Raw genomic sequence first — 27,950 nt, 5'->3', positions numbered from 1 at the left:
TGCTCCAGGGTCTGGTTCAGTGCTGAGCTTGGATGACTGTCTATGAGCCTGAATTTTAAAACTGTACCCTGTACGGGTTTCCTCTGGATTCTCTTTCCTCCCAACTCCTAAAAACATGCTGCTAGGTTCCCTGGCTATGCTAAATCACCCTGAGTTGTGAAGATGTGTGTATGGTGCCCTGTGGTGGCTTGGCATCCTGTACAGGGTGTAATCACACCTCATGCCTGGTGTTTAAAATTATACAAATTTGCAAATGTTATATTTGCAACACTGTAAGCCAAGCTTTAGTAATATAGATATTATTAACCAGAGGTGGGGACTTGAGACTTGGGGACTTGGACTCGAGTCGACTCGAGTCACTGTTTTCATGACTTATGACGACTTGACAAAACATGAAAATACTTGAGACTTGACTCGGACTTGGAAGTTGTTAGGACTAGGACTGTTTTGGCCTCTAGAGGCCGCTGTTATTTCCTTTTCTTGTCGTGTTTATTTTGGCCTCTAGAGGCCGCCACTGTTCCTGTGTTTTGTGTTTGTGTTAATTGCCTAATTATCTTCACCTGTGTCCTTAATTAGTTTGTCTATTTATACCCCTGAGTTCAGTCCTCTTGTCACGGAGTCTTTGTGCTGTTATGTTTATCTCCAGTTTCCTTTGTACTGTGTTTTTTGATCTTCTTAGCTTTTGAATTTTTGCACTTTGCTTTTCTTTTGGATTATACTCTTTGGTTTTTTTTTTTTGTCTTTTGTTTTGCCCTGTATATAGTGTATATAGTTTAAATAAACCTTTTGATTCTTTTTCTACTTCCGCCTCACGCCTCTGCATTTGAGTCATCCCCCTGGTGGCCTAGTGGGGGTTTGCTGGATTATCACACCAACGAACCAGGTTCGAATCCCAGCAAAACCCTAACAGAAGTTTAAGACTCGGGACTTGACTTGACTTGACACACGATGACTTGAGTGACTTGAGTGTTATTTCCATCGTGTTTTTATTGTGAAAATAAAATGTAATATGCACATACTTCAGTAATTTTGATTGCACTGCCGTTGCGTTGTCACCGCCCTGTCCATCAGGCACGCTCTCTGCGTGGGCTATATACCGGCACGCCCCATGCCACGATATGTTCACAGATTTCACATCATATCATCATGTCAGGCTACCAGGCCGCCAAAACAATGGTTTGAATGACTACAATTTAGAGAGCACAACTCTGTAACTGAACAGGTGCATTGGATATTTCCCAGTGAGGTAATTTAAAAAGTCTCTGGGTAATTGTTCAAGGAAAGATGAATCCCGCGCACTGTCCTTTCCGTATTGTTCCCGAAACGTTGCACTTGTGGTAAGGAGGACAGTGCGTTAGCCACAACCGAAACGTTGTGAGCAAAATTCCTGTGGAAAGGAATGCGCGGGATGCATATTTCATTTAACATTTATTTTCGTGGGCGGCACGGTGGTATAGTGGTTAGCGCTGTCGCCTCACAGCAAGAAGGTCCGGGTTCGAGCCCTGTGGCCGGCGAGGGCCTTTCTGTGCGGAGTTTGCATGTTCTCCCCGTGTCCGCGTGGGTTTCCTCCGGGTGCTCCGGTTTCCCCCACAGTCCAAAGACATGCAGGTTAGGTTAACTGGTGACTCTAAATTGAGCGTAGGTGTGAATGTGAGTGTGAATGGTTGTCTGTGTCTATGTGTCAGCCCTGTGATGACCTGGCGACTTGTCCAGGGTGTACCCCGCCTTTCGCCCATAGTCAGCTGGGATAGGCTCCAGCTTGCCTGCGACCCTGTAGAACAGGATAAAGCGGCTACAGATAATGAGATGAGAGAGATGAGATTTATTTTCGTAACAATCTATTATAGCGGGAACCAAGACTCCCGCGCCAAAGTCGTTCTATCTGTCCCCGCTCCGCACAGGCTGAGGCAGCCTCGGAGAGGGAGAGAGCGAGAGAGAGAGCGCTTTTGCACACACCTGTGTAGCTTGTCATATGGGGTAAAATGATGTCACTTTTGCACGGGCGAACAGGTCTTCTTTTTGAGACCTAAATTATTTCTGACACAGTTCTCTATCCTTTGTTGTTTTTTTTTTACTGGCGCAAACATACATCGAAGTCACTTCAGGTTTCTCCACGTGTATCTTATTAATAATAATCATCTCATCTGACGTGATTAGAGATTGGAGGAGCTCATGCCCCTGTTAACCCAAGGTGTCGTCCTACCCTCTTTTAACTACGCACATAACAGAATGCCAATTCTCTGTTTATTTTTCTTGTTGGCTGATGACAATGTGAGAAACTTAGTTGGCTTTCAATCTTGCAATCAATTTTGCCATCAATAAATAACTTTGTGACATTATTACTGTTTTGTTTTATTCCATGATGTATTTTACAGAACATGAGTATTTAAAATGCAAATATTTAACAGGTTGGGCACATGTGCCAGGGATGTTTACTGACATTTACTTATGTATTGCCTTTTCAATGTATTAAATTCATATTCTGCTGCTAAAATTACGCCAATACGCCTAAAGTGACTTGACTTGGACTTGACTTGACTTATTATAGGACTTGACTTGACTTGACATAGCCTGTGACTTGACTTGCCCAAGACAAAAAAGACTTGGGACTTACTTGGGACTTGAAGGTTAAGACTTGAGACTTACTTGAGACTTGCACATGTGTGACTTGGTCCCATCTCTGTTATTAACACTGTTTGCCATAAAAAGCACATTTAACAATGTTCTCCCCTTTCCAAGACATTTTTCCCAAGGTTTTCCCAGATTTCTTTTAACTTTCCAGAATTTCTGTGTTCAGTTTTCTCGCTAAATTACTCCTATACTGCCACATCAAAGCAGCAAAAACCACACAAATACACTAAACCACACTCATCCTCTCTGCCCCACCCTTCGGCATACACACACATGCTCAAGCAAAAAAAGCCAATGTTCAGAACTATAGAAAGCAAAAAAAAAAAACAGGCATAAAATACGACTACAAAAAAGTGTGCTAAACGTTTTTATTACCAAAGTGACCTAAAGAGCAAACAGCAAATGAAACCGCTCAAATAGGCTGATGTTTGTGTACAATGTAGCAGAAGAGCACCCACCAGTACAGAGAGCCGTACATGACCCTGAGAGTTCGCACCAATCCATTTATAACAGTCTGCAGATGTAGCAATGGCACCCTAGAAGGAGAACACACACAGCATTGAAAAATATTGAAAAGCCACAATGACGCCAAAGTTTAGTGACGAGATAAGTGATAACTGTCCATGATGGCCGCTGCATCATCAAGGGGTCAAGGTGAAGATTTTCTCATGTCTGCTGACTACATTAAAGGAGATACGCAGAACCATGGCCACACTTTTTGTTTATAAATGCCTTGAGACCTCAAGAATGGCATAGGAATAGTTTTAAGCATTAACAATAAATCTAATATAGTAATTTTTACAATTTAAACGATTCATACAGGTAGCGGTCCGAGTGAATGACCTTGACATCTGTGACATCACCGCAGGAAGGCTATCGGTCTCATCGCCATTTCCGCTATACTAAAACACGGAGCTAACTGCAACTTCAAGCTTCCATTTTGAGCTAATTTATCGCCATGCCACGTAGATGTGTTGTTGGCGGGTGCAGCAACACGACAGAAGCTGGATTTATGTTGCATTCATGGACCAAGATTGTTCAAACTACAAAGATTTGGACGCATTTTGCGAGAAGTTCATGGGCACATTGGGCGCCTACGAAGTGGTCTCTCCTCTGCTCTGCACATTTTACTGATGACTCATACGAAACCTCTGATCTGTTGAGGAGCGTTGGCTATAAGCCCGTATTGAAAGAGGGTGCAGTACCAACAATTAAAGGAAGAGAAAACTACAAGAAAAGGAAAGTAAGTTCAGTTACACCAGTTCTCCCGGAGTGTGAGCCGAGGGTTGTTGCTAAAACCCGGGACGGAATGGGACGGGACATATCGCTCGGGCAGTGACCTCCTCGCGGTTGTTGCTAAAACCGGCGACGTCCCGTCCCATCCTGGGTTTTAGTAATTGCCTGAGCCAAGCAGTAATGGCGGAGTACTCAGTATGGAGAAAATGGAGAATGAGTGGACCAGCCGTCTGATTTCTCTGCCGGATATGTTTGCCTCAGCAGCAATATCTCGCCCTTACGTGGAAGAAGTGAATGAACGGAGAACTGAACGAACAACTGAAAGTCAGATTGTTTCAAAACAATCGGCCACAAGCTCGGCCTTCAAGAAGCGAGAACACAGACGGGTAAGCTCCGACTCTCATTTGGATACAAAACAACAAAAACAATAACACTCGTTGTTTACCTGCATGCAGATTAATACATGTAACTTGTATTGCGTGTTTAAGTTACCGGTATAAGATTATTTAATTTGCTTCAGAATGTGATTGTCTCAGTTCATCTGATTATTTAATTAGCCTCTTGCGTTTTATCAGTGAAAATGCATGCATGTACATGTATGTTGCATAAGTTATAAAACCCATCCTGTTTTAATGAGAGTCAACCCACAATCAATCAAGTCAAATCAGTCTTAGTTGAGCGAGTCGTTAACGGTATTTCTTACTTTCACCATAAATTTTTATTTATATGATTTTGGTCTATAGCTGTCAAAGGCCTCGGCCTTAAAACCGGTTACTGCTGTGACGTCACACACTCAGGGCTGGCTGGCTCAGCGGGGCAGCTCGAATGCCAACTTTGCGGTCGATTTTAACTCTCAAAAATATATTTTTTATTTCTATTTTTGCAGCATACAAGAGTCAAGGATGGAGATACTATCCACTCAGAAATGTATTTAAAAATAAAGGTTCTGTGTATCTCCTTTAACGTGTCCTAAATTACACAGACTCACTGATGTGATATCACTACATACTGGATGTGTTTTTAGAGTGGGCGAGACAGACTTCTATTGACTTGTTAACTATATTAGATTAGCCCCATATCTACAGCGCAAAACTAAAGACCCAAACATCAGACGCTAAACAAATGTTCTTGCTGACAGACTTCATTTTGTGAGGGACAGGACAACTTTTCTCCAAAGCATTCCTTTAAGTGTTTAATTCTGACTTAATTGTTTATGGATGAGAATTAAATGTATTGTAACTGTGGTTGGGGTGAGAGGATCGTAGTCACATGACTACCTGTCAGCAGGCAGACCAATCACCAGCAGATTCTCTCCTTCCTTCCAATAACCCACATGGACCAACTGCTTTCTGATCAACAGAGAGGAACTACACACACACACACATACACACAAAGGAAATATTGGTGTGGAAATACATTATTCAACATTCACTCAATTACTTAATAAATAACTGTCACGTATATTGTGTTCAACTTACATTCAAGAAACTAGTAAGTCAAAGCTCTGAATTATGTCATTTCTAATCTCAGCATGTTCGAGTTACAAAATGGAAAATATGAATACTTTCATTAAAACTTGCTTTTTATTTATTCTGTCTGAGCACCAAAAACTCATGAACAAGTAAGAAGCTAGCAAGTGATATGTGGAATTTATTAATTTTTATGTTGTACTGGATTTGACTTCTCAAATCAACTACCTGTATGGTTAATGTTATAGATTTAACCAAGTAATATTTCTGTATGTTGATGATCTAAAACAAAATACTACTATAACCTTAATTAAAGAACTGAAGGCAAATTTTTATTATCAAAATTCTATTTCTCATTTTATTAAATATCGGAATGCATTTTTGATCGCTATTTTATCACTGCTATAGCAAGTTATGAGTGTTTGAAATATGCTCCGTAATATATCAGTCCATATGTCAAAGCAACGGCCGTAAACGAGATTCGTTGAGACCTGCGCGAGACATCGTAGGACGGAAGTAAAACGTACAGCGGAAATCAAAGTGACCAACATCAAGACGCTTTCTAATGCTGATGTAATCAAGCTGGAAGTTTTGTGGGTTTTTTGATAGCAATCAGGAAAGTTTGAAAAAAGTAGGCAGTAATCGTCATTTAAACTAATTTTTGTGCAATATTTCGTTTGGAAAACAGTTTTCAAAATGGCGGCACTGACACCTGACTGACGCTTCAGGTTTCGAAGTCTCGCACAAGTCTCGTGAAGATCGCGCGGATAAGCGACGCCTGCCGTGGACCAAACGAACTAAATTCAACATGGCTAAAAAACAAATAGGCCAATAAGTATAATATTTAATTGCAATTAGTTGCCACTACGAGTCATGATATAAGGTTGCTAAAACCGAAAACGTAATTGAAGAACACGTTAATTAAGAAATAAAGCAAGTTTAAAAATGACTTTAGTTCTCCTTTAACCTTACTGTGGGACAGCCATGGCCTAAAGGTGAGAGAAGCAGGTCTGGGACCAAAAGATGAATGGTTTGATTCCCTGGACCAGCAGGAAAAATGTGTGAACAGCGCTTTCCCCTCCCTTTACATCTAAGGCTGACGTGCCCTTGAGCAAGGCACCTAACCCCCAACTGCTCTGGGTATGTGTTCACTGCTTCAGATGGATTAAATGCAGAGAAAGAATTTCACTGTGCTGTAATGTATATGTTCTTCTTCCTGCTATAATGTATATCGTTCTAAAATTATAGAAGTAGTAATTATTTACTTTTGATTTTGTGAGCAGCCATTTTGATATATTACATGTTAAACTCATGTAACCCCTTCCTGAGTTTCTGAATAGGAAGCTACAGGGGTATTTTCTTTGTTTTTGTATTTTTTCCCCCTAATCGGAGGTTGAAGTAAAGAGCTTCAGTCGAACAGAGCAAAAGTTCATTGAATCAAAACCTTTAATCATGAATCAGAACTACTACTACTACTACTACTAATAATAATAATAATAATAATAATAATACATTTTATTTATAGAGCACTTTTCTCAGTACTCAAAGACGCTTTACAAGGTAAAAACAAGATTAAGGCAGGTTAATACAATAAAATAAACAATGCAGGAAAACATCTCATCTCATCTCATTATCTCTAGCCGCTTTATCCTTCTACAGGGTCGCAGGCAAGCTGGAGCCTATCCCAGCTGACTACGGGCGAAAGGCGGGGTACACCCTGGACAAGTCGCCAGGTCATCACAGGGCTGACACATAGACACAGACAACCATTCACACTCACACCTACGGTCAATTTAGAGTCACCAGTTAACCTAACCTGCATGTCTTTGGACTGTGGGGGAAACCGGAGCACCCGGAGGAAACCCACACGGACACGGGGAGAACATGCAAACTCCACACAGAAAGGCCCTCGCCAGCCCCGGGGCTCGAACCCAGGACCTTCTTACTGTGAGGCGACAGCGCTAACCACTACACCACCGTGCCGCCCGCAGGAAAACATATAAAACATAAGTCCAAAATTCTATTATAAATTATATGCAGTTCAAACACTAAAATACAAAGCACAGCACTTTGATTATAATAATAAACTCATTGACAATGACCCTTTTACTTGCTGACAGGTTGTACTACATTATAAATAAATGGAAATACATAACTGCATTCAGCTCAGATGATTGTGATTAGTTCATTGTGTAACACTTGTGACAGGCCAACAACTGATTTAATGATTTAATGAGAATTAAAAAAAACCCCAATGCATTTCAAATGTAAAGAAGTAATAATGTTACCTGACTATCTGTCCTCCAGTGACATTCTCCAGCATGTCACACAGCGTGAGGAAGATTCCTCTCACTCCCTTCAACTGTGCTGCTGCCTCAGACACTGGGTACTGGTACAAGATCTCCTGCTGCAGAGACACAGGACAACAGATCACAACAACACTTCAATACAGACATCCCAGAGGTGTTTCTTGATTTTAAAAATTAACAGACAATTTCCACAGAGCAACTACTTGAGTCTGAGGCCAAGTCCAGATGTACAACCTCAATTCCAAAAAAGTTGGGACACTGGGAAAACTGTAAATAAAAACAAAACATGAAGATTTGCAAATCATGGAAACTCTATATTTCATTGAAAATAGTACAAAGATAACATATCAAATGTCAAAACTGAGAAATTTTATTGTTTTTTTTTTAAATATATGCTCATTTTGAATTTGATGTCAGCAACACATTTCAAAAATGTTGGGATGGAGGCATGTTTACCACTGCGTTGCATCACCTCTACTTTTAACAACACTGTAAACATTTGGGAACTGAAGAGACCAACTGCTGTAGTTTTGAAAGAGAAATGTTGTCCCATTCTTGCCTGATATACAATTTCAGTTGCTCAACAGTTTGCGGTCTTGTTTGTCATATTTTGTGCTTCATAATGCGCCAAATGTTTACTGTAAATGGGAGACAGGTCTGGATTGCAAGCAGACCAGTTAAGCACCCGGACTCTTTTACTACAGAGCCATGCAGTTTTAATATGTGCAGAAAGCGGTTTGGCATTGTCTTGCTGAAAGAAGGAAGGCCTTCCCTGAAAAAGATTTTGTCTGGATGGCAGCATATTGCTCTGAAATGTGTAAATATCATTCAGCATTAATGATGCCTTCCCAGATGTACAAGCTACCCATGTCGTGCACTAATGCCCCCTCATACCATCACAGATGCTGGCTTTTGAACCGTGCACTGATAACAAGCTGGCTGGTCCCTCTTCTCTTTAGCCTGGAGGACGTGGTGTCCATGATTTCTAAAAATAATTTCTACTTTTGATTCATCAGACCTTGGGACAATTTTCCACTTCACCTCAGTCCATTGTAAAAGAGCTCGGGCCCAGAGAAGGCGCCGGTGTTTCTGGATATTGTTTATATCTGGTTTTAACTTGCATTTGTGGATGCAGTAATGAACCATTTTCACAGATGATGGTTTTCTGAAGTGTTCCTGAGCCCATACAGTGATTTTCACTACAGACACGTGTCTGCTTTTAATGCAATGTCGCCTGAGGGCCTGAAGATCACAGGCATCCAATGTCAGTTTTCAGCCTTGTCTCTTGCAGACAGAGATTTCTCCAGATTCTCTGAAACTTTTAATGATATTATGTACCATAGACGATGTGATGCCCAAATTCTTGTTGCACTGTTTGCCCACACAGTCTTTCACAGAGCAGTGAACCCCTCCCCATCTTTACTTCTGAGAGACTCCGCCTCTCTGAGATGCTCTTTTTATACTCAATCTGACCTGTTGCCAAGTAACCAAATGAGGTTTTTTTTTTTAGCATTACACAACTTTTTCAGCCTTCTGTTGCCCTGTTCCAACTTTTTTGAAATGTGTTGCTGACATCAAATTCAAAATGAGCATGTATATTTTTCACAAAACAATAAAATTTCTGGGCGGCACGGTGGTGTAGTGGTTAGCGCTGTCGCCTCACAGCAAGAAGGTCCGGGTTCGAGCCCCGTGGCCGGCGAGGGCCTTTCTGTGCGGAGTTTGCATGTTCTCCCCGTGTCCACGTGGGTTTCCTCCGGGTGCTCCGGTTTCCCCCACAGTCCAAAGACATGCAGGTTAGGTTAACTGGTGACTCTAAATTGACCGTAGGTGTGAATGTGAGTGTGAATGGTTGTCTGTGTCTATGTGTCAGCCCTGTGATGACCTGGCGACTTGTCCAGGGTGTACCCTGCCTTTCGCCCATAGTCAGCTGGGATAGGCTCCAGCTTGCCTGCGACCCTGTAGAACAGGATAAAGCGGCTACAGATAATGAGATGAGACAGTGTCCCAACTTTTTTAGAATTGAGGTTGTACATTCACACAGAACTAATAAAAGCTTTCAGTGTGGTAAGATATGGAAGCCAAGCGTATGCTAGCTAACAAACAAGAACAACAATTTACCTAGTTAGCGCTATGAACGCATTTTGCTCCAGATGTGTTGGTAAACTACTAAAATTCAACTGCAATTACATACTGCATCAACTGTAAAGAAATTATGTTAAATCACAGTCAACACAGAATTAACCAGACCTAGCATCAAATGTAGACTCTGTAAACTTAGAAGTCGTATATCTCACTAAATCGGGCGATTTATGGAATGTTCTTACAACACAGTGAACACGACCTGATTTAAATGTAGCTCAGAATTAATTTGTCATATTGTTTGAATTTTAAGACTCAAATAGCTTCGCAAGGGACCTCAGGCTCAATCAATGATTTACGACTGCCACAGTGACAGAGGCCATGGCGCACACATATTAAAACAACATACAATAGCTGGGTCAGTGATACTGTAGAAAAGTTTTTAATGTCGAGGTAATAAACAATGGCCTGCTGGTTGCATTCATTTCTATCTTTAGACATTTCTATAACCTTGATTCAGAATGAGCCAACAGGAAAATAAGCCGTTTTTCACAGAAAGACAAACACGCTCTATAAAAAGAACCTTTGCTCTAGTTTAAAATAAAGGAGACTGAAGAATGAAGCAATGCTGATTTATTCAGAAAGATAGAAAGTTGGGGACCCCCTTTTACTGAGTTCTGATTAGTATGCATAACAGGACACTTCACTTTTAGAAACCTAAAAGAAACAAGAGCAGGACTGAAAACGAGAATGTAAAAGGGTCTCATGGGGACATAACAAAACACAAAACCACTAATTCCTTAGGTGCGCGCGCGCACATAAACATTGACACAATGGAAGCCAACCCTAACCATAACCTCGGTGCCGAGTGAGAAATCTTTTGGCTCCTTTAGCGTTTCCACTAAAACACTGTATTTTTGTGATTAGCAGGTGTGACACATTTGACACTATCCTATCCTATCATTATGAGGACATCTGGTATTTTTGGTCCTCACAAAGATATATATATATATATATATATATATATATATACAGGGTGCGATTTGTCAAAAAACCAGAAGGGGGGATGTTTTTTTTTTTAAATCATGAAACATCACAAAATTAAGGTAACAATAGGCTAACAGCTCAATAACATCCGATGATATCAAATGAATAACACTAAATGAAAACAAACACTAAACCAGAGATAGTAAATTCATCTTCCTATCTCTCTGACTAAATACACGAACACTAACACACAACAAAGTTCGCATTGCTTGTCGCGTTGCTGTGATGTTTCTCTCCCTCCGGATTAAATGGACAGTGACTCGAAAATCACTAAAATACATGAATACTAAATGAACAGTTTGCTCTGATGGCGCAGTTCACATTGTGCGCAGCTTTCCGATTTAAACTGTTTTTTTTTCTCATCCTTATACTTCCTGTTTCATGGACTGTAACGGATTTGCTTATTTAGTAATTTTAATACAGAATTTACTTTGAAACTATAATCAGACACTCCAATGCCCCCCCTAAAAAAAAAATCGGCCGTGAAAAAGGCGGCATCCGCCAAAAGGCGCGCTGTTTGCATCCCTGCATAAAACGCAAAGATATTGTTATTATCTACAATGTATCTATTTGCTGGGGACGTTCGTGAACATCAAAGCTGCCACTTCGGGTCATTTTGAAAGTGCGTGCAATGTAGACCATAGAAAACTGTGTCACAACATGCCTGTCATGTCAACTTTTTTTTTGGTTTGTTTGTTTTATTGACGGGGTTGTCCCCGAGGATTTTTTTTCAGCAGAGATAAAAACCAGAGAGGGGGATGATCCCCCCATCCCCCCAAGGAAATCACACCCAGTGTATATATATATATATATATATATATATATATATATATATATACACATTCATGCACACAGACACAAACATAGAAGCTGTGTATATCATGTGAAAGAGTCAGAATGTAAAGCCATGTTTCAAACTGCCTAATTGTAGTTAAACAGTGTAAAATGCTGGACATTTTTTTAAGCATAAAACCTGTATAACACAGCCAAGGAGCTCAGATCCATCAGTGGTTTAAACTTGAAGCAAATAGGGAGTAAAAAGTTTAGGGGAACACTTTGGATTTTAAAATTTGCTCTTGTATCCTGTAAAGGCTGTTTAATGATGTGAGGAACCACAAGATAATTGATCGGTTTGGTTTAGCGTTCAATTTGAGCTGTTACAAGCAAACAGGGATCTATATCAGAGTTCACCTACTGGCCAACTGTGGTCCAGATGTGGACCTAGGAAAGACTGCACAGGAAAAAAAAAATACTGTATATGTAAAAGTTCAGCAACTCCAGATTTCTACACATAAATCATCTTGGCTTCTGTAGAAGATGCAGTTTATTAAAACTTGTGCATTTATGTACATTATTTAGCTGAAGGCAGCTCATCAGACCAGTGACTAGCCACAGAGACGAAGACATTAACGTTCTCTGGTCTAATTAGAGGAGTGATAGTATGACTTGTACAAAAAAGGAAAAGTCCATAGAATGTTTAAAGATGAACTGACAGAGAAGAATGTGTTTATTCTGAGCTTCAAGTTCAAAACTGATGTTTTTGTGTTTGTGGTGCATGAAGCGCCCAAGACAAAACAAAACCTAAACACATCAAATTTAAGAGCCTTAAGAGGAAGGACCTTTACAAAACTGGATCCGCACAAATGTTAGTAGGACAATGAATTTGAGATACAGACAGCGAGTAGGGAGAATAGTTGGACCGACAGGAAGTGAGGCTCATGAACAAGCGCGCGCACACACACTGCAGTAACTGTGCCGTAAATCAGCTCAGTTCAAATATTTTGGAAGATTCAAATAAATCTAGTTACAGAACATTTTACATGTACTCAGTAAACCTTACCTTAATGCTCCATGCTTTATATTGTGCACAATACTGTCATTTTGGAGGTGTGTACCCCTTCATTCTGAGTGATTTACTACTTGAGACTGGACTTTAAGAGTTTGGAAATGTTTCAGCTGAGAACTTCCAAGACTCGGCTCTCTCAAAGTTTCACTGTAATTCCAGCTTTGCATAAATTTAAATCGAAACGAGTGTTTCATGGCACTAACAAGCCTGACTGATCCTCCCAGGAGTTCCCAGATGTTATTAATAGACTGTCAGTGTGATGTTATAAATACTTCAGGGTAAACTCATCTCCTGGTGCTGCTGAGTGAAAACACTGTTTTATACAGCTGATGTGTGGAGTCAATGCTCCTGCAGCTCCTTCTGGCAGAAATTAACTGATGAAAGGTTTAGATTATGATGTGAGGCAGAAAAATTGAGCCTTTCACTCATTTTTTAATACTTCCAACACACCTACTGGTACAAAATATTCTCTAATAGCACCGTTGTACATAGTTCTTTGTAATTTACTTAATAAGCATTAACTGAGGAGAGATTCCAGAAATATACAGTACCAGTCAAAGTTTGGACACACCTAATTCAATGGGTTTTTTTCCCCTTGTTTTTATGCATTAAAAGTCACTTCATGTCTTAAAGTAATGATGGATGTCGTTCCTCTTTACTTAGTCGAGTGGTGCTTGACATAATATGGATTACTACAGTTGTGGGATAGGGCTATTTATTGTATTTTTATTATTTACTATTTACTGTTTATCTCACATGCATTAAGAAAGCAAGAAAGTGCACTAATTAAGTTTTGGTGAGGCACACCTATTAACTGAAAAGCATTCCAGATGACTACCTCATTAAGCTGCTTAAGATAATACCAATAATTCCATATATGTTTCATATGTTAGTTCATAGTTTTGATGTCTTCAGTGTTGTTCTACAATGTAGAAAATAGTCAAAATACAGAAAAACCTATGAATGAGTAGGGGTGTACAAACTTTTGACTTGTACTGTACACACAATTAACCACCTTAACCACAATTAATATACAAGCTTGAATTTTCCATCAACAGCCATTCTGTGTGCAATACTAACACTAATACCCAAATACACAAGCATGCCAATGAAACATGCTGGAGTAACCTATAGCCAAAGTTGGATGAACACCAGCAGTAGTTACAGCACAGCTCAATAAAACATGATATTAGACAGTGGGACAGTGAAGAAACAGCGCATTCATAATAAATACATAAAGCTGACATAATAATGATGACATGAATTAATTGAGCAGTAACCTTGTACATTATTCACATCCAAATACACTCCTCTAGCAGACAAATCATAGGGGTATTTCAAGATAAATCTAAAGTCACGAAATTAATTCACAGTGTTGTTAAATCCAGTGTTTGAAAAGATAATATTTTTTCTCTCGAGGCAGCGCTGAAATCATTTTGCCAAATGAAAAATGAATGCACAGATGTCTGTAAATGATCTCTGACTTGCTCTGTTAATGTCTCATAAAATGAAAGCACGCTATTTTTTCTGACTTTGGCCAAGTTTACATTAGACCGTATCTGTCTCGTTTTCTTCGCGGATGCACTGTCCGTTTACATTAAACCGCCTGGAAACGCCGGGAAACGGGAATCCGCCAGCGTCCACGTATTCAATCCAGATCGTGTCTGGTCCGGTGCTGTGTAAACATTGAGAATACGCGGATACGCTGTGCTGAGCTCTAGCTGGCGTCTCATTGGACAACTTCACTGTGACATCCACCTTCCTGATTCGCTGGCGTTGGTCATGTGACGCGACTGCTGAAAAATGGCGCGGACTTCCGCCTTGTATCACCTTTCATTAAAGAGTATAAAAGTATGAAAATACTGCAAATACTGATGCAAATACTGCCCATTGTGTAGTTTTGATTGTCTTTAGGCTTGCCATCCTTCCACTTGCAAGTGGTAAGTGATATGCGCTGGGATCACACACACAGCGGCTCAGTCCCAAATCACAGCTTGTGCACTTCACTCGCGTGCTCTGTGAGCTGCGCAGGGCTGGAGTGTGCACCCTCCAGAGGGCACTCGCTGTTCAGGGCGGAGTGATTTGGAGCGCAGGATGCCTGCGGAGCCGAGCGTATCCGTGTATTGGCGTTGCTGTGTGCACGCGAATCATGTATTGGTGTTGCTGTGTGCACGCTAATCGTTTTAAAAACGTTAATCTGATGATCCGCTGATACGGTCTAATGTAAACCCCACCTTTCTCACTTAAAGTACTGACACGACTGAAAACAACAGAATCACTGACCTCCTCCTGAGACGACTCGGAGTCAAGTTTGAGCGACAGGTACATGACGATGTGAGGAATATGTGCTACACTCATCTGCAGCTCTGTGGTGTCTTCACCCCAGAGGAGACGCACCAGCTGGCTGACCGGAGCAGCGGGTCTCGGTCTCGGCACCTCCGAGTCCATTACAGTGCCTGCAATGCCAGTCTCCAGAGTCAAATGCACCTGATAAATGGCCAGAGAACATGAATTAACACTCCCTGATCATCACACTATAGCACAAATAAACAAAACAGTACTTAAACTAAGGCAGTCAGTAATAAATATACTAGTATAAGGCTGACAAAATATTAAATGAACACTAACGTATATTATCCAAATCGAAAAACTCTCACTGTGCTGTGTTAAATCCAATGGTTCAGTTTGTTTTCTCTCAGGGTCGTGCTGCAGTTCGGGTATATTGGAGGGAATTTAGTGAGAAATTAGCAACTGAATAAATGCTGAGAAAAGGCAAAGAAAAGGAAAATTTGACAAACTATTGCTGTGCCCTAGAAAAATTTATACTGCAGCCATTAAATGGTCATTTTGCAGTGATGAGGAAAATGGACAGATGTTGCATCAGTGCTGTGAAAAAGCCAAATTCAGTTCTTTGTAAGACTCAGAGCAAAACTGCAGTGAGTGGAGCATATTCGAGAGAGAGAGAGAGAGAGAGAGAGAGAGAGAGAACAGCGAAAGCTGAACAGAAGGTTAGTAATGGTTAACAACAGCACCAGTAGTGTACTGGACATTCATTACATTTACATTTATTCATCAAGAGATTCATCATTATTTTATTCAAAGTGGATAATGCTTGGATTGGCCTCATGTTTAAGTGATTATTTCAAGCACTGAGTGATTCCAGAAGCTGACACCTAGTTTCCACACACTGACCAGAAACAAGCTGAGTTGTACCAATGTGTGGAGACAGAGTTGTAGAAAAAAATTCATCCGAGGGTTGGTTTAAAAGTTAGTACTGGGAATGCACACTAGTCTCAAAGCAGTTAAAGTGCCATTCCACCATTGGATGTATTTTTTTGGCATAAAATACAATATATTTTATGACAACATGACTAGACAGAGAAATCTTTTAGCTTCAAAATGATATATCAAACATAATTTTTTGACGACGACAAGTATATTAATTTTGCGACCAAAGTCACCTACCCTTTTAATTTCCGCGCGGTAGTGAAACGTGATGTCATCGGCAGGTTCCCCTTCTTGTGTACCACGTCACGTGTGACGTGGCACAGATTATCAGCAATGGCGGATAGAACGCGATTTCCACTTGTCGATTGCTGTGCCGATATTCACCATCGACCGTCTCCTTTGGGCATCACTTGCTGTTTTCCTTCGCTTCTTTTCCGAAGCTGACAATCGCGTTCTATCCGCCATTGCTGATAATCTGTGCCACGTCACACGTGACGTGGTACACAAGAAGGGGAACCTGCCGATGACATCACGTTTCACTACCGCGCGGAAATTAAAAGGGTAGGTGACTTTGGTCGCAAAATTAATATACTTGTCGTTGTCAAAAAATTGTGTTTGATATATCATTTTGAAGCTAAAAGATTTCTCTGTCTAGTCATGTTGTCATAAAATATATTGTATTTTATGCCAAAAAAATACATCCAATGGTGGAATGGCACTTTAATACATACTAATAGCAATTAGAGTTCATTTCAAAAGCTAACCACCTGGTTCAAGATGATCACAATTATGAAATGAAGACAAATGACTTACTATAAGTGTAGAACTGTAATTACTTTGCCCCTTATAATAAATACATTACAAGCAGACCACATTCTTAAGATACTGAATTCATGAAAAAATATATATTTTTCAGAAGGCTAAAAAGACAATAAAACCTCTGATTGATTGGCTAAAGTGTTTACCAAGTGCCAACCACTGACTGTGATGGTCAATTATATATAAAATAACTTTTATTGTGCATCTAAAATCTGGAAGAATTTTGTCACTTCGTGCACTGAGACATGACGCCGCAGTAAAACCACTGAAACGCCGCTGAATGGTGAGGGCTCCACAATCATCTACAGGCCTTTAGCAAGCAAAATCCAACAAACAGAAACCGGCCATTTTGATTCAGGCTGAACCACTACTCTGACCTCAGGATAATATGTTTTACCAAAAAAAACCCACAATGCAGCATTTGTTGTTTGTGCAGTGGTCAAGAATATAGTTCTGTGTTTTTCTTGGTGATGTCACTATGCCGAAGAAATGCTGACAAACATCATTTTCAGTCCATCGTTGTTAAAACACCATATTGGTCTGGACTGTCTTTGTATCCGAGAACCCTAACCGAAACATGGCAATATTCTGCTGTTTCGCAACAGTAAAACAGACCTGAGAAAATGAAAGGAAATTGTTTTTGTGCCTCTTCTCGGACTTTTTTGGTGTAATTCACTTTATGCTCCCATCCTTTAATCTGTCCCTTTCTCCCCCTCCACTTCCCCATCCGCAGAGTAATAACACTTTTCCTGTGGCCTCCAAATCTGAGCTGTGCCATAACCGCCATCACTACACTGGCGACACGACCATGTAATCCACATTCCGATGTTTTTCAGGCTGCTGAGCCGAACAGAAACGGCTTGGGGAGAGATCAGAGGAAATGTTTTGTGGGACATAAGCGTACATATAGGAAAACAAGATAACTCCGTGTACGGATGAAAATGATTCAGTACGGTACATACCCTGATATACCCAATCGATATTCCTATATACGAAACTTAAATGTGGATTAACAAAACATGAAAAAACCTGGGTTTAAGCAAAAGTACACATACACAAGAATATATGATGTAAATGATAATGTTAGGGTTTACAAACCAGGCCTCATCTGTTACACCTGAAATCATGTTGCCAAGTACAAAAGACATTCACGAATAACGTTCTCTGACTTGCTCTTAAAAGCCTCATAAAATTAAAGGGCACTTGATTTTTTTTTCTCTACAGACCTCCCATTAACTCAGGGTAGCATATGGTGGCTACATATCACGTAACCTTTTGCTGATTTAGCTACTCTGCACTTCATAACCAACAGTCTGTGTTTAAGGGATTAATTGGTTTTGCGTTGCTTTTAATAAGACATTTTAATGAAACCTAATCCTTTTCTATGAGCACTTGCTGAAAAGGCTGGTTGCTGCATCCCAACCCATAACTACATGGCTGCTATTTGAAGTTCAGTTTTAGATTTTCGGATTTGGGTTTATTTTTTCCCCCAGATTGGCAGCAAAAATTATTCTCCACGTTAACATGCCATTTAGAAAATCTCCCACCTATTTCCAAACCAAAAAAATCTCTGGATGATCCAAATCATTATGTTTTCATTATTAAAAAATGAAATGTAATTTCTCTCAGTTACATTGAAAATTTCCTAAAATTGATTATAGTGTGAACCGATTTCCTTAAAGCCAGGTGGAGAGCTCTGAAATTATTTAAAATACACTGCATAGTAAGGGCCACCAAGTGCACCAAAATCCTGAAGCTGTATTTAGGACCTCCACCCTTTTACAAGTATCCATTAAAATTGCAGAGGTGACCTCCAGTGTATGTCTAAAAGATTTACAGAATTCAGCATGAAACCATACATTTGTGCCTCAAGCTTTTCAACTCCTCGGCAAACTCAGTTGCGTGGAAGTGCTAAAAACAAAACAACACGTTAAACAGATCAAATGCAGAAGCTGTTTCTAATTGCGTTCCTCAGGCATGGTTTATATTCGGTTGCTGTTGGAGACTAGCGTGCTTTCTGTCCAACGTAGAGGCTTTGCTTAAAAAACCACTATTATCCCTGAGAGATAATAAAACACTGACGATAATAAAATACAGAAACAAGTAAATAATCTACAAAATTTGTTCTTTTGAATCTTTGAGGATTTTAAAAAGGGCAGTAAATACTGGTCCACTGACTCCCATAACAGTGCAGAGGGGACCTCATGAAACGTCTAATGTACAGCATCTGTAGATAACTACAACTTAACTTTTATAGTCGTATTATGGTGGTGTGCCTCAGAGTTGCTGTACAGTAAGGGTGTGGGTTTCCAGGCAGACTTTATTTACTATTATGGATTGTAAGAAATGATTACCCAGGGATAGTATTAGCTGTTTTTGTTCTATCCACATTCACTGGATATGAGCAATTGTGCACTCGGATTGGCTAGTCTACTACTAGGATATCAGCTCATATACCGTGAGTAGAGAAAAACAAAATGGCGGCGCGTGTTGCTGAACCAACCGAGCATGAAATAAAAACTCTACTCGAAAATGAACCACCCCCCCAAAATAAAAAAGCAGCAAAATATGGAATGAAAGTATTTGATAGTAAGAATGTATCTTTTTTTTCAAGAATTATTATTATAATAGCATTTTTCACAAATTGCTAGTCATTTTGCCGGTTTGTTTACATTCTAAGCGGAAATTATTTTGTTAGACATTTTGTATAAAGATTTTATTTATCGAATTTGCAAAAAAAAAAAAAGTGGTGTAGTGGCTAGCATTCTCACCTCACAGCAAGAAGGTCCGGGTTTGAGCCCAGCGGCCGGCGAGGGCCTTTCTGTGTGGAGTTTGCATGTTCTCCCCGTGTCCGCGTGGGTTTCCTCCGGGTGCTCCGGTTTCCCCCACAGTCCAAAGACATGCAGGTTAGGTTAACTGGTGACTCTAAATTGACCGTAGGTGTGAATGTGAGTGTGAATGGTTGTCTGTGTCTATGTGTCAGCCCTGTGATGACCTGGCGACTTGTCCAGGGTGTACCCCGCCTCTCGCCTGTAGTCAGCTGGGATAGGCTCCAGGTTGCCCGCAACCCTGCACAGGATAAGCGGCTACACATAATAGATGGATGGATAAAACTAAAAATGCTCTGTTTCTCAAAAGCCAGTGAATGTGGATAGAATAAAATAGTTATTCCACTCAATCTATGGCTAGTTGATTTTCTGTTTGGCGAGTTACTTTGGAAGGTAACTAGTCCGGCTGGCTGGTGAAAAAATATATGAATTTCTAGGCCTGCATAAGATAAAGATCATCAGTCAGAAGAACTGCAGGATTGTTTTTCACTGACTTTTCTCTCGAAAAGGGGATGTGAACTCAAACCATGGCAGCAAAATACAACTAAATAGCTGTCACACAGCATAACAAGGCCACTGGTTTTTCCTTTAATTTGTCACCCATCTGTATGTTGTGATTGCGTTTATTAGCCTGAACAGTGAGTTAACGTGGTGTACATGCATGTTCTTGTTTTTGTGTTTGTACCATCACAAATGATTTATTTCAAATAACTGAGAATGCTTTTGTTTGCTATTCATTAGCGTGCGTATTGGAGCGTCAGCCTGCAGTCGCCCCCTTTACAAAGTTTCTGCTTGGAGTACCCCATGTGTTTGAAGTATTTTACTTAACCAGTGTGAAAAAACACACACACACACCTGTGTTGGTCCAGAAATACAAGACAGAACTCTCTCAATATTCTCTGATGTAACATCCACATCGTCAACAGCTACTAGGACGTCACCTAAAAAAAAAGGAAAAAAAGAGAGAGAAAGTTGTTAAATATCATCTACATCATCTTCACTACAAACAGAAAAGCCTTCATTCATTGCTCCATATGATTAGCATATGGAAAAGTAACTCTGATTCTGTTTTTTAGATCCACTATCAAACTCCACATGATATCGTGCTTCTGCAAACCAAAACCTCCTCCACCTGCTTTTCATAGATCTGTGCACTCCTATCTCAGTTATACAGATTTCCCCTGCGTTATTTTAGACATTTAAATGGTCTAATTGCTTTAACATGGCCAGGCATTTCAGAGCCACTTGTAAAATGCTAGCCTGTGGTGATTTACTCAGTTGTGTAATTCCATTGGAATCCCTTTGGTGTGTCTGGAATTGGACATGTCGGACTACTGTGGATTTCGCTCGCATGTCATTTCGTGTGGATGAAAAGGTCATAGAAAATTGCGTGAAAATATGCAACACTGACATTTCTTTTACTTTTCAGGGACTTCTGGATTATTCCAGTGTAACTATTACCAAATGATACTGATCTCTGTCAAACATCAACATTAGTGTATTTTAAATGGATAGAACAAGTAACGCTGCACACTGTTACATCTGGATTTTAACCGAATGTCATTTTGAAGCAGGATGTTGGCGAAACTTTAACACCCACACATCTGAGACAAATCAACATCTAACACCGAATCTCCCAGTTAGTCTTCTATGCCCCATAGATGCTTTGATTTGTATTCAGTAAAACCTCCTGTCATTAGATCAGTAAATAGAAATAACTCTGTTGTGAGCCTGAGACTGTTTTCTGTCTTCAGACGCCCATTGGATTTATAGCAAATAAAATAAAAGCTCCAAAAGATGACATGTTGCTGAATTTACTACAACATTCTTCACTAAAGCAATGTGTCTCAATCAATGAGTGCCTGGAAAATATCAAAAGTTGGAAAGCAAATAATTTTCTCCAGTTAAATGAGAACAAAACAGATGTTTTTCTCTTTGGCCCACCCATCTACAAACACTATAATAAATAGCATCGGACCACTGTCACAACACGTTAGACGTCATGTTAGGAAGCTTGGGGGGTAATTTATTTTGCTGTGGCTGAAGTGTAGCTTCTTTCAACTTTTTACTTACATCAAACTGTTCATTTATTTTTAAGACCTGGAAAAAGTTACACATGCTTTTATTTAATCTCATCTAGCTTACTATAATGAGTAATATATACAGTGTCATGCAAAAGTATTCATCTGCCTTAGTGTTTATCCTGTTTTGTACCATTACAAGCTGGAATTAAAATGGATTGTTTGGGGGTTAGCACCATTTGATTTACACATCATGCCTACCACTTTAAAAGGTACAAATATATTATATATTTTATATATATATAAAATATAATAATATATATAACAGAAATCTGGAATGTGCATAGGTATTCACCCCCAAAGTCAACACTTTGTAGAGCCACCTTTTGCTGCAATTACAGCTGCAAGTCTCTTGGGGTATGTCTCTATTAGCTTAGCACATCTAGCCACTGGGATTTTTGCCCATTCCTCCCTCGAGGCAAAACTGCTCCAACTCTTTCAAGTTAGATGGGTTGTGTTGGTGTCCAGCAATCTTCATGTTATGCCACAGATTCTCAATTGGATTGAGGTCTGAGCTTTGACTAGGCCGTTCCAAGACATTTAAATATTTCCCTCTAAACCACTCCGTGTAGCTTTAGCAGAATATTTAGGGTCATTGTCCTACTGGAAAATGAATGTTCGTCCCAGTCTCAAAACCCTGGCCGACTCAGACAGGTTTTCCTACAGAATTACCCTGTATTTAGTGCCATCCATCTTTCCTTCAGACCTGACCAGCTTTCCTGTCCCTGCAGATGAAAAATATCCCCACAGCATGATGTTGCCACCACCATGCTTCACTGTAGGAATGGTGTTCTCAGGGCAATGGGAAGTGTTAGGGTTTGCACCACACATGGCATTTCCCATGATGGCCAAAAAGTTCAATTTTAGTCTCGTTTGACCAGAGAATCTTTTTCCATGTGTCTGGGGAGTGTGCCACATGCTGTTGGGCAAACTCCAAACGTGTTTTCTTACTTTTTTTCTTTAAGCAATGGCTTTTTTCTGGCCACTCTTCCATAAAGCCCCACTCTGTGGAGTGTATGGCTTAAAGTGGTCCTATGGACAGATACTCCCATCTCCACTGTGGATCTTTGCAGTTCCTTCAGTGTTATCTTTGGTGTCTTTGTTGCATCTCTGATTAATACTGTCCTTGCCCAGTCTGAGTTTTGGTGGGTGGCCTTCTTTTGTCAGGTTTGTAGTTGTGACATATTCTTTCCATTTTGTTATAATGGATTTAATGGTGCTCCATGGGATAGTCAAGGCTTGGGATATTTTTTATGACCCAACCCTGATCTATACTTCTCCACAACTTTGTCTCTGACCTGTTTGGAAGCTCCTTGGTTTTCATGTTGCTTGCTTAGTAGTGCTGCAGAGTCAGGGTCCTTCCAGAACAGGTTGATTTATACAGACATCACATGACAGATCATGTGACAGCTTGATTGCACATAGGTGGATCTTATGAAGTGAACTGGTTGGACCAGCTCTTATTTAGGGGTTTCATACGAAAGGGGGTGAATACCTATGCACACTCCAGATTTCTGGGTTTTTTTTCATCTTATTGTTTGTGTCACAATTTAAAAACAATTTGCATCTTTAAAATGTTAGGCATGTTGTGTAAATCAAATGGTGCTAACCCCCCAAAAATCCATTTTGATTCCAGCTTGCAATGCGACAAAACAGGGCAAACACCAAGGGGGATGAATACTTTTGCAAGACATTGGAGATGTGGATAAGTCCTCTTCACCTCAGTTAGTACAAAATGCAGCTGCTAGACTGCATATCAGTGCTAAGAAAAGGAATCAAGTCACCCTTGTTTTAGCCTTGCTCCAGTGGCACCCTGTCCATTACAGGATTAAGATTATTTTATTTGGGGCTCTTGAGTGAAGCCACAGAAAGTTGGTCAATGTAGCCACAGCAATCTGTGGCCAGGAGTCCAAGAGAGCAAAAGCGACTGGTGAAAAGTGAAGGACATGTGAAGGGAGGCTATGAAGGGGCGGCACGGTGGCGTAGTGATTAGCACGGTCGCCTCACAGCAAGAAGGTTCCGGGTTTGAACCCAGCGGCCGGCGAGGGCCTGTGTGGAGTTTGCATGTTCTCCCCGTGTCTGCGTGGGTTTCCTCCGGGTGCTCCGGTTTCCCCCACAATCCAAAGACATGCAGTTAGGTTGATGTGGGGTGGCCTTGGGCTGAGGTGCCCTTGAGCAAGGTACCTGACCCCTGGCTGCTTCCCGGGTGCTTTGGTGTGGCTGCCCACTGCTCTGAGTGTGTGCGTGTGTTCACTGCTTCAGATGGGTTAAATGCAGAGGATGAATTTCAAATGTGCTTGAAGTGTGCATGTGACAAATAATAAAGGTTTCTTCTTCTTTTAACATGCAGCAAATGAATTGATATTGCTCTACTTTATGAAGTGATTAAATCCTACGACAGATCAGGTCAATTTTCTTTTGTAGTTTATTTATCTAAAAGGTTCTGAAACTTAAGTCTCCTTACCAATTAAAATCTGTGCACACTTGCTAGCAGGACTATGAGGTACCAGTCCATGAATGACAAGTCTCTCCCCATTACAGCCCAAACCATCTCCTCCCCGGAGCACCACTCCCAATAAGGCCTCCAGCAAGCCTCCTTTCTCTGAAGGAGGAGGAGACATACTGCCCAGGCGTTTAGGATTGATGTAAACACACACATCTTTCAAATACGGCTGCTGCACCACCAATCCTGTCCGCTGCCCTGTCTGGTTCTTCAAAATGGACGCCGGTTGTTGAGAAGCTCTGCCGTTTTTCCCATCAGCCCTGCTTCTTTGAGATGGACGTCGTTTGCGTCCAAGGATTTTAGCAAGCTTCTTGAATTTCGGTTGCGATTTTGTGCTGGAGTCTGCACGTTTTTTACTGCCTTTGTCAGTGATTATCTCGGCCTCTTTTTCACTGAAACGCACATGATTGGTGGCAGCAGATTGAGTGGCAGTGATGTGAGAGAGTGCAGCTTCTTCTTCGCCCTCACTCAGCTCCAGATAGAAGAGCTCCCCATTCTTCTGAACGTCATCCAGCCACTCAGGCTCAAGCTCGCTATGAAAGAAAAATACACAATAATTATTTCAGATTTTCACAATTATATCCATATGTCATGCAGTTCTTGCAGTATAAACAGTCCTAGACCCTCTATTTAACAGTTATTCCACAAAATCGAGTCGTACATGAGCTGACAGCATTTGGCTATAAGCCATGTACGACAAGACTGAGTGGAATAACTGTTTTACTCTATCCATTTTCACTGGATTTTGAGAAACGGAGCATTTTTATTTTTTGCAAATTCGATAAATAAAAACTTTATACAAAATGTCTGACAAAATAATTTCTGCTTATAATGTAAACAAACCGGTGAAATGACAGTAGCAATTTGTGAAAAATGCTATAATAATAATTCTTGAAAAATAAAAAAGATACGTTTTTACCATCAAATACTTTTATTCCATATTTTGTTAAATTTTTTTTTGTATTTTTGGGGTTTTGTTTTCAAGTAGAGTTTTTATTTTGTCCTCGGTTGATTCAGCAACACATGCCACCATTTTGTTTTCCTCTACTCACGGCATATGAGCTGATAGCCTAGTAGTACAGTAGCCAATCAGAGCGCGCGACTGCTCATATCCAGTGAATGTGGATAGAATAAAATGTAATATTCTACAGTATTAGAATATTACAAAAAAAGGACAAAAGCCTGCAGTCAGACTTTTTTTTATATATGAAAAAAGGCAAATGGTCATTTATAGATGTAGTAAAAGTCTATGATCGTGAACAGCCATCCAATTTTATGAACTATCACACATTAGCTAAAAACGTAACCTTCCATTTCGTCTCTAAAACTTGCATTACGTGATGATCTTCATGTGCGTAGCTGTATAAAAGTCAGAATTTTCTGACTGAACTCAATGACCCAGTTTAAATCTAATAAAAATGGCAACATGAGTCCATCTGAAACACCACACTTTGACCTTAACTCATATTGTTTTTACATTTTCCCCTCATTTGCCCTCATCTAATAGTCATTTTGAACCGCACAGCAGTACAGTCTGGGAGCACAGGGTGAACTGACAGGGTGCATTATAAAGTGTATGGATTGCTTAAGAGAAAACTTGCGCACACACCACAAATCCTTTCGGTACAGAATGCTCTCACTCTGCAGAAAGTATAACACCAAATATGCACCTAAACATAAGTTTTCTTCCCTTTCTCTTTAAACTGAACCACATCATTTCTGTGGTGAGCTCTTAAAAAAACCACGTCCATGAATTCAGTAAAGATGAGGAACAGCATGTAATTATTTATGAAGGATGGCTTTCTAAATTGGAAGCAGAACCTTTCTTTAAAATTGAAAGTCAGGAAAAAGGAAGGGTTGGTTTTGGGGTTTTTTTTTTCATCCAGATTATCTGGACCAAGACTCTACTTGAATGTGTTACACTAAAGTCTTTAAGTCTGGATCATTAGAATGATGCACTGGGGACTTTTATATTTGTCCTATATATGTCTTTTATATATTTTATATACAGTGGTGCTTGAAAGTTTGTGAACCCTTTAGAATTTTCTATATTTCTGCATAAATATGACCTAAAACATCATCAGATTTTCACACAAGTTCTAAAAGTAGATAAAGAGAACCCAGTTAAACAAATGAGACAAAAATATTATACTCGATCATTTATTTATTGAAGAAAATGATCCAATATTACATATCAGAGAGTGGCAAAAGTATGTGAATATCTAGGATTAGCAGTTAATTTGAAGGTGATGTTAGAGTCAGGTGTTTTCAATCAATGGGATGACAATCAGGTGTGAGTGGGCACCCTGTTTTATTTAAAGAACAGGGATCTATCAAAGTCTGAGCTTCGCAACATGTTTGTGGAAGTGTATCATGGCACGAACAAAGGAGATTTCTGAGGACCTCAGAAAAAGCGTTGTTGCTCATCAGGCTGGAAAAGGTTACAAACCATTTCTAAAGAGTTTGGACTCCACCAATCCACAGTCAGACAGATTGCATGCAAATGGAGGAAATTCAAGACCATTGTTACCAGGAGTGGTTGACCAACAAAGATCACTCCAAGAGCAAGGCATGTAATAGTCGGCGAGGTCACAAAGGACCCCGGGGTAACTTCTAAGCAACTGAAGACCTCTCTCACATTGGCTAATGTTAATGTTCATGAGTCCACTATCAGGAGAACACTGAACAACAATGGTGTGCATGGCAGGGTTGCAAGGAGAAAGCCACTGCCCTCTAAAAAGAACATTGCTGCTCATCTGTAGTTTACTAAAGATCATGTGGACAAGCCAGAAGGCTATTGGAAAAATGTTTTGTGGACAGATGAGACCAAAATAGAACTTTTTGGTTTAAATGAGAAGCATTATGTTTGGAGAAAGGAAAACACTGCATTCCAGCATAAGAACCTTATCCCATCTGTGAAACATGGCGGTGATAGCATCATGGTTTGGGCCTGTTTTGCTGCATCTGTTCCAGTGATGGAACAATGAATTCTGAATTATACCAGCGAATTCTAAAGGAAAATGTCAGGACATCTATCCATGAACTGAATCTCAAGAGAAGATGGGTCATGCAGCAAGACAATGACCCTAAGCACACAAGTTGTTCTACCAAAGAATGGTTAAAGAAGAATAAAGTTAATGTTCTGGAATGGCCAAGTCAAAGTCCTGACCTTAATCCAGTCAAAATGTTGTGGAAGGACCTGAAGCGAGCAGTTCATGTGAGGAAACCCACCAACATCCCAGAGTTGAAGCTGTTCTGTACGGAGGAATGGGCTCAAATTCCTCCAAGCCGGTGTGCAGGAAATGTTTAGTTGCAGTTATTGCTGCACAAGGTGGTCGCATCAGATACTTTTGCCACTCACAGATATGTAATATTTTCCTCAATAAATAAATGACCAAGTGTAATATTTTTGTCTCACTTTACCTCGCTCATTTGCACTATTCCGCACTACCTCATCTTAACAGCTGCTAGTTTGTTTATACTACTTATTTCATGTTTCATGTTTACCTGCTATACCTCAAGTGCCCTTGACTGTTTGGTTATTTGAACCAATTTGTGTGTGTGTGTATGTATATATGAGTGTTTAGTCTATGTCTAGTTCATATCTAGAGTGTTTATACTGTTTATATTGTCTGTTTGAGTGTTTAGTTCTTATCTAGTGTTTACACTGTTTATATTGCCTGAGTGTTTAGTCTATGTCTTGTTCTTATCTAGTGTTTATACTGTTTATTTTGTTTGAGTGTTTATACTGTTTGTTTTTTTCAATTATTCTCATCTCATCTCATTATCTGTAGCCGCTTTATCCTGTTCTACAGGGTCGCAGGCAAGCTGGAGCCTATCCCAGCTGACGACGGGCGAAAGGCGGGGTACACCC

The 27,950-nt window shown here is 40.1% G+C and overlaps 1 protein-coding gene across 4 annotated transcripts in view; it reads right to left on the bottom strand.

The window, feature by feature from the left end:
- Positions 1–27,950, bottom strand: part of intu (inturned planar cell polarity protein) — a 46,332-nt gene that overhangs the window by 16,593 nt on the left and 1,789 nt on the right. For all 4 annotated transcript variants that reach the window (XM_060939464.1, XM_060939540.1, XM_060939308.1 and 1 more), the window contains 6 exons: positions 24,038–24,609; positions 20,348–20,433; positions 14,901–15,104; positions 7,625–7,743; positions 5,145–5,234; positions 3,090–3,167 (listed from right to left, as the gene is read on the bottom strand). In XM_060939464.1, coding sequence (XP_060795447.1) covers positions 3,090–3,167; positions 5,145–5,234; positions 7,625–7,743; positions 14,901–15,104; positions 20,348–20,433; positions 24,038–24,609 — 1,149 coding nt within the window. The remainder of the gene's footprint in view (positions 1–3,089; positions 3,168–5,144; positions 5,235–7,624; positions 7,744–14,900; positions 15,105–20,347; positions 20,434–24,037; positions 24,610–27,950) is intronic.

The sequence above is a fragment of the Neoarius graeffei genome, chromosome 1 (genome assembly GCF_027579695.1).
Source record: "Neoarius graeffei isolate fNeoGra1 chromosome 1, fNeoGra1.pri, whole genome shotgun sequence".
In the NCBI taxonomy this organism is placed as follows: domain Eukaryota; kingdom Metazoa; phylum Chordata; class Actinopteri; order Siluriformes; family Ariidae; genus Neoarius; species Neoarius graeffei.
This window is presented reverse-complemented; position numbering and strand designations above follow the sequence as displayed.